Source organism: Urocitellus parryii, chromosome 2 (assembly GCF_045843805.1).
Source record: "Urocitellus parryii isolate mUroPar1 chromosome 2, mUroPar1.hap1, whole genome shotgun sequence".
NCBI lineage: Eukaryota > Metazoa > Chordata > Mammalia > Rodentia > Sciuridae > Urocitellus > Urocitellus parryii.
The window spans coordinates 96,477,985-96,491,595 of record NC_135532.1 but is presented as its reverse complement, the minus strand read 5'-3'; the positions used below and the strand labels follow the sequence as shown (position 1 = coordinate 96,491,595).

General features: G+C 41.8%; 1 protein-coding gene across 1 annotated transcript in view; it reads left to right on the top strand.

Annotated features, from left to right (window-relative positions):
* The window catches only part of Cpne4 (copine 4), a 345,688-nt gene that overhangs the window by 174,132 nt on the left and 157,945 nt on the right, over window positions 1–13,611 (top strand). The window contains exon 3 of the mRNA XM_077793585.1: window positions 10,156–10,335. Coding sequence (XP_077649711.1) covers window positions 10,156–10,335 — 180 coding nt within the window. The remainder of the gene's footprint in view (window positions 1–10,155; window positions 10,336–13,611) is intronic.

The window sequence follows — 13,611 nt, the reverse complement described above, 5'->3', positions numbered from 1 at the left end:
CATATGGGTTTCTCTGCACTATTTTCAAGAAGAAAACCAAGGCTCTCCATCCTTGGATGACCTCTCTGGGAGAACTCTGCCACTGTGACAGAGAGAAGAGAGAGTGGGGACATCCTATTGATAACCAACATCTGAATGAAGTGCAAGCTGCTTTCTACTCACGTGGGATTAGTCTCCAAGCTCCTGTATGTTAGGATCTGACCACAGCTTCGAGTGACCACAATCCAATACCTTCCTGCTCCTAATCCTGGTGGGCTCTGCTTGGTTTATAAGGCATTTGATTTAGGACTGAACCTCAAGATTGTTTCTGAGGTTTCAAGATTGCTTCTGCTATTCTAGAAGGACTGTAGCCAAGTGGAAAGAACTTGAGGAACAAAACACTGCAGGAGGAGGAAGAGAAAGTTTGGAGACTGGGAAGGGCTTTGTTGAGTATTCAATAGTTGCAGTGAAAAGACTTTCCAGGTTCTGTTGTGCAGCTGAGGGTGTTATGAATTGTTTTTCTCTCTCAAAAATAAACAAACAAAAAAACATCCAGAGTACTGAGTGTTCAGAGTGGCCTTGCTTGAAACCACTATGGTGAGATGTTATCCGAATAGACTTGTCCTCTTCAGGAGAGGGACCATGTCCCAGGAAAGAGCTTTAAGGGAATTTCTGACTGTTTTTAATAGCTGACTGACTTTGGGTAAGATACATATGAGCTTAGGTTTCCTCATGTGCAAAATAGGAACAGAGTTAATTTAGGGATGTTGGGATACAAAGCAAAGTGGTTAGAACAATGCCTGGTGCATGCTAGGTGCACAGTAGGTGTAACTTATGACATGGTTGAGGAACAGGGTGCTCTTGTAAAGGGGAATTTGCCACATGAACCCATATGATTTACCCAGATTTCAAAATCTTAAAAACCTAAATATAATTCATTAATCACAAGCCACCAGACTAGACACAATTTCACCTGCCTTGGGATTCAGAAGACTTTTCCAGGTTTTTGTTTTTTAAAAAATAAATATCTGGGAGTATTTTAGACGATATCACAGAACCAGTCAAGGTTCTATCCAAAAAAAAAGATGTTGGTGAAGTGTCCCCATATTGATATGTGGGTAAGATTGAAGGAATCATTGAGGGATGATAAGATGCCCAGGGACTAGCAAAGGTGGAAATCTACTGTTAGTGGGGGCTGGTTTGCAGGCAGAGGGGGTATCCTGGAACTCAGCGAGAGCTGGAATTTTGCAGAAAGGGCAGCTAGGAAGGGTCTGTAGGTGGAGAGACATAGTCACTGCTGAAATTACAACAGGGAGCAGGGAGAAAGAGAAAAATACATCAGCCTCTCTCTTTCCCCACCTTCTGATCTCCTATGCCTCCCCCTTGGCTGAAGGAGGGAGAGCTAGCAAAGAAACCTGAATGAGACAATCCATGCAGGCCAGGCTCCCAGGACATAGCAGAGTAGAAATATCTGGAAATGCAAAGGAGAAACGACTGCCACATTTACTAATTCTTGTTTCACGAATAGGATGTGGGCCAGTTAATGAAGTGCTTAGATAAAACATCCAAATAACCCAACTTTTTCCACTATGTGGTTATTTCAGAATTTGATTCAGTTCTCACATCCCCTGGTGAGGTGAACAACAAAATGACAGCTTCCAAAGATGCAGGACAAAAACCTGATCTCCAGATTGTGGTGTGGTGCTCAAGTGGGTCATCCAATGGCTCAGCTTCCTGGTCTCCCTCCACTTTGGAGCTGAGTCATAACAGTTAGTAGTAATAACATTACCTGTTCTAAAAACTTTAACTATGCACAATTTTAAAGTGCTGATGCCTGTGTTCCACCCACAGAGATTCTATTTTCTTTTTCTTTTGGTCTGGAGATTCCCAGGTGGTTTCCATATGCAACAAAGTTTGAGAATTACTGTTACATTTTGAAATCAGTGAAGAATCTCTAGACTAATTAAATAAGCATCATGCCTATCATGCAAAATGTCATTGCAGGGAAACAGAGTGGGCAAAGGGTAGAACAGGGCTTTCTGTGCGTGGCTATTTAAATTAAAACTTAAAATTCAGTTCCTCGGTCCAACTAGCCATATTTCAAGTGCTAAATAGCTAGAAGTCACTGGCAGGTACCATTCCGACCACGCAGAACATTATGGAAAGTACCAGCACTGGCACTGTGGTAGGAACCCCAAATTGAGTGGCTTAAGTAGAAAATGGAGCAGATATCAGGAAAGGTAGGTTCAGGAGCTGAGTGCTCACACCGGGGGGGGGAGGGGGGGGAAGGAACCTCAGTGGAAGATAGGAGGCATTCAGCACTGAAAGACATATTTGAGACCCATGCCTATCTTCTAGTCCAGTCAGTCAGGACTGGCTCGGGCTCTGCGTGGATGGAGTCAGCAGCCTCAAGGGACCAGGAAAGGCAATGAAGAAAAATGGAAGACCTAGAACCCACGTTTGGCTCTGGAGAACTCTCATCTGGAGATGTTCATTGCATTAACTTCTGAGCAACACTCTCAGGCAGGGTGATGCATTTCTGCTACCTGCTATGAACTGGAAAAAAAAAAGCCCCAAGCTATGTTTAGGGGTGAAAGGAATGACTAGCTCTAATTTTCTCCATAAATGGAACCCCCTGGCCCAGCGGCCCTATTACTGAGAACCAGGATAAGTGCACTGCAGGAGGATAACGATAGGGTTCAATGAATTGAGAGTGAGAGAAAAACAGTTGTTCAGTTTAATTTAGAGCAAGCAAAGGGTTTACTGCTTGTTGAGCAAAGAATGCCTGTTTGGAGAGATATTCATGAGAGGTGCCTGGCTAGATGTTCCTTGGAAGGGGCAGGATGGTACATTAGTTTGCTAGAGCTTCCGTAACTAAGTACCACAAACCCGGTGGCCTAAAGCAATAAAAATTTATTCTCCCCAATATTGTGGAGGCTAGAAGTCTGAACTCCACCTGTCACACAATGCCAAACACAGCTAAAATCCTGAAATTGAGCAATGTTTTTTTTTTCCCTTGCTGGCTCAGTGATTTATTTGATTATCTAAACTTTATGTGGTTTAATATGTCTTCTTAGAAGTTATATGATTTGAAAAGTTGCCTTTTAGAAATCCTCTACTTTTGAACATAAATTTATCTGTTCTTGATTCAGGGAAACTTAGTTTCATATCCTTACTAAATATATGTTGAAGAATATCAGTTTGAAGGAATATCTAATTATAACCCTGCCCTGAGGGCCCAGGTACATTTCTCTGGCCTATGATGTCATTCTTCCCCAGGACCTGGTACTCTTGGGAAAAGGGTCTGTACTTCTCCAGGAAATCTCAGAGTATCTAGTGACTGGCATCAACTTCTGGCTCCTCCCTCAGCCGCCTCCCCACTCAAAGCATTGCATTATTTAGCCCTCATTCCTCTCACCAGTTTACCTGTGGCAGTTCCAGCCCTTGAGAGCCTAGAGAGTGGGTGACCATTGTGAGTGTGGTCTTGAACTGGTATTGGTGGCTCAGTAACATTGTCCCCGACACTGTACAATTCCTATGGGGAGTGTTCAGGGCCTCACTATTGCCAACATGCCTGGTGGACAAACTGGATCTCCAGAGAGACAACTTTTTTTTGACTTTCCCCAACAGCTCCACATTTTGTTCCCTGTTTTATATGTACTTGGAACAACAGGGTTTATGAAGGAAAGCTTCCAATTTGCATGACTATAGAGCCTGGGGATTAATCAAGCAGGCTGTGGAGTGTAACTGCTAAGTTCAAATCCACCTCTACTACTTGTAAGCTGAATCAAATTGAAAAAGTTATGAGGTCCGTTATCTCCCAGTAGGAGATAATAATAATAGTATCTACTTGGTATTGTCATCATAAGGATGAAAACTAAGTGTCTGTCAAAAGATTTGAATGGCCAGTTCATCAAAGAAGATATACAGGTAGCAAAGAGGCATATGAAAAGATTATTAACATTATTAGTTTTAAAAAATACGAATTAAAACCACTGTGATATCATCTCATTCCAATCAGAACCTAAAAGGTTAAACACACACCTGTGTCACTCCTAGGAATTTATCCAAGAGAAAAGAAAATGTATGTCCATGCAAAGGCTTATATATGAATGTACACAGCAACCTTACATGTAATAGGCAAAATCTGCAAACAATCCAAATGTCCACCAGTGAAATACTACTTGGCAATCAAAAAGATGAACCATAGATATGGCTACAATGGGTAAATCTCAAAATGATTACACTGAGTGAAATAAAAATAGGACTATATACTGCATACCATTTATACAATGTTACAGAGGATACAAACTAATCTATAGTGACAAAAAGCAAATCACTAGTTTCTTGGGAATAGGGAAGAGGAAGGGGTTATAAATGATAGCAAAGAAGCTTTGGGGGGTATGGATATGTTCACCATCTTGATTGTGGTGATGGTTTCATGTACATATGTCAAAACATATTGAATTTAAAAAGATGTGGGTTATTATATGTCAGTTATACCTCAATAGTGCTCTGTTTTTTAAGTAACAAAAATTTTATTGTATGACTGATTCATTTTTTGATTGATTTAAAAAAAATAACAATGAAATGCATTACAATTCTTATTACACATATATACCACAATTTTTCATATCTCTGTTTATATATAAAATATGTTGACACCCAATTCAAGTCTTCATATATGTACTTGGTATAATGATGTCCATCACATTCCACCATCCTTGCTAATCCCCTGCCCCCTCCCTTCCCCTCCCACCCCTCTGCGCTATCTAGAATTCATCTATTCCTCCCATGCTCCCCCTCCCTACCCCACGATGAGTCAGCCTCCTTATATCAGAGAAAACATCTGGCATTCATTTTGGGGGGGATTGGCTAACTTCACTTAGCAGTATCTTCTCCAACGCCATCCATTTACCTGCAAGCAGGCCTTCTAAAACCATTAGTTATTATAAATGTTACCACTGTACCAAATATATTTTAAATAAAATTTTTAAAAGAGCATCCCACCAAAAGCAATATTCATCTATCACCATCCTACCACAACACTATTACTTTCCCTCCCCCATTTTTTCTAGGGATGCTTATGAATAAATAGGAATTAAGGAGAGCAGCCCAGGCTTTGGGGTCAGAAGCTTGAGTTCAAATATGTGCTCTGACATCCAGTGCCTTGTGCTGACCTTGAATTTTTACACATAAAATAATATAAAGGTACACCACATGATTCCTCTAAGAATTAAACTTTGTAAGTGGATAAAAGAGCATGTTCTGTAAACCATAAAACAATGTGAATATCTCATTAATTATGACAAAGGAAGAGAGGGAATAGGCTCCACAGTTTTTGCAGACTGGGTAACAGAGGGCCAGCAAGATTAAAATAAATTTTGACAAGAAAACAAGGATTAAAAACAAACAAGCAAAAACAAAACAAAACAAAAAAAAACCCCTCTCACCTCACATAGGAGCAAGGGATAAACCCTACGCCTCCTCTTTCTCCCTAGACTGATATTTCCTACCCAATGCTCACTCACTTTTATGGTTTAGATATGAGGTATTCCCCAAAAGCTCATGTGTGAGACAATGTAAGAAGGTTTAGAGGTGAAAGGATTAGAATATGAGAGTTGTAACCTAAACAGTGCATTCATCCATGAGATGGATTAACTTGGCCGTAATAGTAGGCTGGTGGGATGTGGCTGGAGAAAGTAGGTCACAAGGGTGTGCTTTTAGGGTTTATTTTTTGACCCTAAGCAGAGCTCTGGCTGCTTCCTCTACCACGCCCTTCCTCCAAGATGTTCTGTTCCGCCTCTGGCCCAGAGCCACGGAGTAAGTCAGTGACAGAGTGAACGTGTGAAACTATGAGCCAGAATAAACTTTTTCTCCTCTGAGTTTTTCTTGTAAGATCTTTTGGTCACGGCAATGCATAGCCAACTAAAACACTCACCGAATCAGAATCATCTGGGGGCAAAAAGAGGAATTGATTTTTATTTTTGGGTACCAGGGATTGAACCTAGGGGCACTTAACCACCGAGTCACATCCCCAGCCCTTTTTAATGTTTTATTTAGAAACAGGGTCTCCCTAAATTACTTAGAACTTCACTAAGTTGCTGAGGCTGAACTCACCATCCTCCTATCTCAGCCTCTCAAGCCACTGGAATTACAGGCATGCACCACCATGCCCAACAGTAATCGATTTTTAAAGAAAACTCCCCCAAGAGGAATGGAGAAACTTTGGATAGGGCAAAGGGGAGGGAGGGAAAGAAAGAGAGGCTGGGGATAGGAAAGATGGTAGAATGAGATGGACATCATTATCCTAATTACATGTATGTGTGACTCTAGTTTGTGTACAGCCAAAGATATGAAAACTTGTTCTGTATATGTGTACTATGAATCGAAATGCATTCTGCTCTCATGTATAACAAATTAGAATAAATAAATAATTTTTTTAAAAAAAGGAAAGAAAACTCCCCCAAGAGAGGAGGAGAGGAAAAAGTGAGGTGCTAGGGACTGAAATGATAAAAATTATATTGTTGTATTGTGTACATGTCTGAATATGTAATGATGAATTCCACTATTATATATCATTGTAATGTACCAATAAAAAAAGACAGGGAAGAGAGAAAGAAAGCTAGCTCCCCTGGTTGATTCTGCTGCAACGGGGAGCACCAGTTAAGTGGAAGATCTTTTGGAAAGAACTGCCTTGACCTTGACACATCTCAATGAGAAATAGGAGCTGTCCTAGTCTCTGTCATTCAAGTGAAACCTGGCTTCAACCTACAGAAAAGATACAGCATCTCCCCTAAAGATGGGAATGCAGAACACTTTGAAATATCTTAATATGCATTTAGTATCCCAAGCCCTTTCCTTGTTCTCACACTTGTTCTTTCCCTGAGCACTTTTGCTCTTAGTTCTTACTGACCTGAGATTATCCTTGGATATTGTCTACCTTGGCAAGGCAAATGTGTATTGCTTAATTACTTTCCACTGTGTCATTTCCTAGAAATAAAACAACAACAAAACCCTACAGATCAGTGTTACATACTGATAGCTTACTTCAAATGGCCAAGGTGTGCACCTCGATGCCAATTTGAACTTCATATTGATGTGGGAATGCCTATTGAAAACCCAGAAACGTGAAGAAGAGCAGCAGAATCGGTCAACATCACACATTTGTGCCATTGGGGATGGTTAGAGCAGAGTAACAACAACAACAACAACAACAACAACAACAACAAAATATATATATATATATATATATATATATATATATATATATATATATATATATAGTTTCTATCTCCCATCTCTCATCATTGGAAATCTCCCAGGACTCTCTTCTTCCAGCCACAAGGAGAGAAGATGTATTTTCTGTGTCCTGAGGATGTCAAATCTACTTATAACTTATTTCTTGGGGGTTATTTTGAAATCCTCTATCCAAAGGCACCACATGAATATAATTAAATCTCTTAGATGACTCATTATTCCATTCATTTGGACCAGCTGTTGCAAAAATACCTCAGGGGGAATGTGGGGGAGTTCAATAGAGAGAAGGGTCTGGAAGGAATTATGAGAACTAGATAGTGGATGCTCGGAGTGGGCAGTCCCCAGTTGTGTCCCTGTAGGTATATGGCCCAAGGTGCCAGATAGTCTCCTTTTCGCCCAAAGACAGGGCAATAGAGACATCCCCTTACATGTTGGCTAATTAAGAAAAAAGTACTTAATTAAGATAAATGAAATATTTCCAAGTTGGCTTATACTTGTAGACCACAAGTTTGTGACCTCTTTATATACTGTTATGTAAAGCTATAATCTCTAAACAACTAAAAAAAATTACATCAAACCAGTAAATCCTGGTACTCACATAGCAAGTGGTATTTTTAGCTAAAAGAGAGGCTGGGTCTCCATGGGAAGCCACAATAGTTAAATAACTATTGCTATGAACAATAACTCATAAAATACTAATCAACAGTGGACTGGAGATTGGATTTCAAGCCGAGATGGGTTTTCTGTCTGCCTGTCTATTGGACAGGGATATAACAAGAACTGTGTTCTTCTCCTTGCAACTTGGATTGTCTCTCCCCACCTGCCCCACCTCCAAGCATGGCCATTGTCCTTCCTTTAAAGGACAGTTCTTTCAAACAGAGCCCTACATAGCAACTAGAATAGCCAGAGCCAGAGTTAAAGCATTGTACTTCCGAGTGTCAGGGGAGGCTGGAGTGTCAAATTTTCTTCACTGGGCAATATGGGCATGCATGATATGGCCAAGGACTACCTTCCACTTATTTTATTGGGATGTCTTATTCAAGCCTCTGACTCTCCTGCACTAATGGTCCAGGCAGCCAGTGATGATTGATGCATCTTACCCTGTCACCTGATAATATAATGTGTCCTAAATCTTCAAATACAAACTATAAGATTCTTTATTTCCCTTTACTCATTGAAAGTAAGAGAAATGGTTTCATCTGTGTGCTAATGAATGGTGCTTGGGAAGTATCCAATAAACTACATTTCCTTTTGAAAAGCAACAGAGTATATAGGTTCCAGCTGTATATTCCACCCCGCTATAAAGGCTGGGTGTCTCCATTTGAATGATGCAGTGGGATCTTGGATTATCAATCCCTTGGTCCTTAAAGGCTTCTCAGAATATAAATGGTTTTGTGTATTTTTACTTATAACAAATACAGAGTGGTAAGGATCCCAGCAGAAAACAGATCGCTTAACCCTTTCTGTGAAGCTCTTTACAGAGGAATTCTTCATGGGGAAAGGGGCAGGGTTAAAAGAGCCAACAAAGGCAAGTAAAGCATCAGAGATCTCGGAGATGGCAACAACAGAAAGTCATGACCACCCCTCAATCTGAAGGGTGGAGACAGGAGGGGAAGGACCGTGTGGTCAAGTCCAGCAAAAGGTCTCTTGGTGGAAGGTGGTCTGCTAGCAGCGTGCATGTGTGTAGAGGGTGCCTGCTCCACTCTGTCCTCTCTCTCTCATCTGCTGACTCCAACCAGAACCCAGAGGACAAGAGAACCCAGGAAATTCAGTTCATAGAGGTCAATTTCCTGGGTCTCAGAGTAGGACACCTGTTGAGAGCCACAGCCAAAGGGGCCCCAGCAAACTTCCAGCTGCCAGCTGATGATTGGCTCACAGCGGCCCAGCAACATCTAGCTGATTGGCTCCTCTGCGGTGGTGTTCATTGGGCTGTTTCCCTGCCCTTTCAGACCACGGAGCTGCTCATTGGGGGACTTCTTTGGCTCCACCTACGCGACCGAGCCAATCGGCCTCAAGAGCAGGAGGATTGGGGGAATGGGGGAGGCGTGTGTGTTTGTGTGAGAGGCTTGTGGGAAGCCGGTGGTGGCAGTTGGGCTCTGAGGGTTTTTCCTGAGGAGCTGTTTTGTTTGGCCTGTGTGGTTCTAAAAATAAAGTTCGTTTCTTTTGACAAGTGGCTCCTGAATTGTGCCCAGCCAGACTGCGGCAGACACCCAAAGTGGCTGATATGGATCTGGAAGAAGAGAACACATGGAGAGTTATCATCACAGAAGGCAAAGGGATCACAGCTCATGAAACATTAGAGCAAGAAATGACTTTTTTCATCCCCTTATCTTCTGATTTTTATTTTGCTGATGAGGAAACAGTTGCCTAAGGAATTTGAAATGAGTAAACATTATATTCCTAATAAAAGGCACACTTGAAACCAAAGTGTCATCTTTATTCTCCTCTCATGGCCCTTCTACTTCATTAGTTAGGACATTCCTATTAGAGTTGGCTACGATGGGACCCCTACCCTGGTCCCTTTACTATACCCATCAGACATCATTGATTACAGATTTCTTTCCGCCCTGAGCTCAGAGGCTCATTCAAGCCTCTGACTCTCTTGCACTAATGGTCCAGGCAGCCAGTAATGATTGATCCATCTTACCCTGTCACCTGATAATATAAGATGTCCTAAACCTTCAAATACGAACCTCAGATTCTTTATTATGTCTAAAAAGTTTTTCTACCTTGAAACCTGGCTCATTTTTGGCAGGTGGCCAGGTAATTACTTTCAAACTGCCCACCCTGGTGACTTTGTGGCCATCATTCACAGTTTGAAAGAAGGGGACATACCACGAGATTAATTTGTTTGAAGGCTAAAAATAAAAAGCCCTAATCCCTGATAGTTTTTTTTTTTTTTCTTTCTCCTTGCAGGTTGACAGGACAGAGGTGATTCGTACCTGCATAAACCCAGTGTACTCAAAACTGTTTACTGTGGACTTTTACTTTGAAGAGGTTCAGCGCCTGCGGTTTGAAGTCCATGACATCAGCAGCAACCACAATGGGCTGAAGGAGGCTGACTTCCTGGGGGGCATGGAGTGCACCCTGGGCCAGGTGAGTCCACAGAGTCTCTCCCTCCTCCTTGGCTCCTTTGGACCTTTCTTTCTCCCTCGTTTTCCCCTTTTTTCCTCCTCGCCTATAAATCTTTGCTTTCTTTTTGCTTTCTTTAACAGTTAGCATTTTGCAACACCCCAGGCATTGCCATGTCCATTATATCTCTGTAAAGATGATCCTACAAACCTATTTTGCAAAATTAATAATTTTCTGAATGCCCTCATGATTCCGGTCATTTATTCATCTTTATTGGGAGCTTACTATCTGTGCGGTTCCATGCTCTGTTCATGGGTCTGTCGCAGCCTCCGTCGGTCCTATTGCCAACTTCTATCTCCCAACTCCACGGTGAGAATTCTCTCACAGGGAGGATTTCTCACTCATGTTGTTGTTTTTTTTTTTTTTTCTCAAGTCTCTGGTGCCAAAAAACGGGCCAAAGGAGGAGCTCAATGAATACTTGGCAAATGAATAAATGCTTTAATGTGATCCTAGCAATTAATGTGAAATAAATGTCATTATTATGTTTATGTAATCAGTGAGAAATCAGATTAAGTGACTTGGTGAAGACCTTGCACTCATAAATGGCAGAGCCAGGGCCCCACCCTCCTGTGTGATTCCAAATGCCATCATTTTTCTTTGTATAGTACCTTTCCTTTTTTTCCTTCCCTTCCTGCTAAACCCAGAACTGTAATAAGTGTTGAAGTGGGATCTAATGGGTTGGGGGGAGCATTCAATGCATCCAGAAAGTGGACAGTTTAGTTGGAGAAGCATGATAGATGCACCTCAAATAGAGCGATTCATGGCAAAATATGCTGGGCTCCATATCTGGTGCTGTGAGCATTTAGGAAGGCAGATCTTTTCAGCTGGCTACAGTCCAAGAAGGAATGGTGGAAGTCACCTTCGAAAAAAATATGGCCCAGGGTTGAAGTAGGAGAAGGAGGGAAGGCTTCCTGGTAATAAAGCACACGAACAAATCATAGTGATCAGGACAGACAAGTCGGGTGTGCAGCGGGAAGAACCCAATTTCACTGAATCAAGGTTAAATGCTGATTTTCTATGAAACTAGAGAAGATTAAACTTCAGAGCCCCTCAGTCACAGGGGTGTCTTCCAAGGCTCCGTGTTACATTTTTATTTATAGTTTGGCATTTTTTTATTTTTTTCTCAAGGAGGGATTCTGAACTGGATGAGTCTGAAGCCACATAAAACCTAGATTCACTAGACTTTTTCCCTACTGAAGGATAAGTCTAGCTTAAGGATTTGTAAGAAAGAGCCCACCTGGCAAAGAGATGACAAAAATCTGAGTTTATTTGTTAATTTGTACTCACTCTGCTTCATGCCACTTATCACCAAGTTTCTCCCAAGTGGGTACTGAGTGACAAAATAGCGTTGTTCTTTTCCAGTGAAAACAGGTTGATTTAATAGGATTGTTTCTTGTTTCTTTAATGAAAACCAAAAATCCCAATGTGGAAATATAGTTGAAGGGGGCAGAAATAGAAACAGAGAACCTAGCATATTTTCCATTAATAAATATCTCCCTAATGATTTTGAGAAGAGTTGGTGGCAGATAGTTCTATTTTCCAGCTACATACAGAGTCAAATATAAGTAGGTTTCAAATGAACAAATTGTGGATTTAGGGTGGAATCCTGTTTCTATTTTTTAAAAAAACTAAAATGTGATTAAAATGATATTTTCTTCAGATATAAATGAGCCATACCAGGATTCTCCCGTAGATAATAGGCATCCTTCCCAGAGAAACATTACATTTTGTGACAAGAACTAAATATTGATCTATGTAGAAGTCGCCGCATTAATATTTTCCATCCAAAGCTTTAATCATTCTGTGTATGTGACTGAACCCCCAAACGTACATCTTTAGTCTTCTCTTTGGAAAGAATCATCTTTCCAAAAGCCACAGAGTGTTTGGCTCTCTCTTCTGTGCCAGACATTATGCTGGATGCCAGTAATATATTCGTGAGCCAAAAACATTGTTCCTGCCCTCAAACAGCTCACAGTCAGCCTGGATTCAAGATGGAAAGCAAATCATAATGCAAACGAATAAATGGCAGCTGTCCTAAGCACGGTCGAGTGCAGAACAGGAGAGTGATCCTTGGGAGACCGGCACCAGGTGGAAGGAGGTCAAAGAAGGCTTCCCAAGGAGAGTGACATTTCCACTGAAACGTGAAGGGAGAGTGAGAGTACAGCAGGTGAGAAGAAAGAGGAAACAGGTTCTGAGCAGATGGGAACGTTATACACAAAGCCTCAGGATTCAGGAAGGAGTCTGACATATGGCGCAGAGCATCTTTGATTTTCCCAAGAAGCCAGCTCTGAGATCGGAAGTCAAAAGAAGGGAAAGAAATATACCCTCGAGGTCTAGAAAAGTGAGACAGGGAAAGAAAGGCAGCCGGTAAGGGTGTGTGGTCAAGCCAGCTGCTGTGGTAGCCACCTGGAGCTTAATTCTGATGAGGAGATTCCAGGAGCCAGGATATAGCAAGCCCCAGAGAGTTATCTCACCCTAGGATGAGGAAATCAGGGCATTGTACCCTTGGGGGGGGCATTTTGATTTGCTTTCCATCTTGAATCCAGGGTACAAATGCTCTGATTTCCACAGTCAGTGTATCCAGAAAGTGGACAATTTAGTTGGAGAAGCATGCATGTTGTCATCAGTCCTTGATTGAGGATTCCTAGGGTAGGAAAACATTACCTGCTGACTTCGTGGTCAGCAAAGCAGTCTCCAAAGATGGGCAAAAGTTTGCAAGCAAAAAAAAAAAAAAAAAAAACACATGCTGGTGGTCAAAGTCAGTGATATGCACTCAAGTCATGGGCCTGGTGACGCAGTCAGCCCCTCATCATTTTGAGATCATTGTAGCCTTGTGGGAAATCACCCTACCTCTAGCTCAAGAACAAGTCCTGAGTAACTCAGCCAACCTCACAGATTTCATCCCTCCGTGCCAGAGATTGGTTAATGGACACACCTAGGATGAGCTCTAATCACTAAAACTGGAGGGGTTTTCTTGAAAAGTCCCTAGATTAGAGACACACATGAAGAAGCAGCTACCTTCTCTCTGTGGTCCCTGGAACCACCACAGCCACCTAGCAGCAAGGATGAGGATGACAGTGTCCGTATCAGGATCAGTGCCAAAGGCTATAGAGACCCAGGCCTGACCTGCAGCACCTGGAGCCCTTCCTGTCCATGGGCTCAGTGCTGTGGGAGAATAACCTACTGTGGACGCCATTTTGGATGTGATATTCCATTCCTTCAGCCAAAAGCTTCCTGATT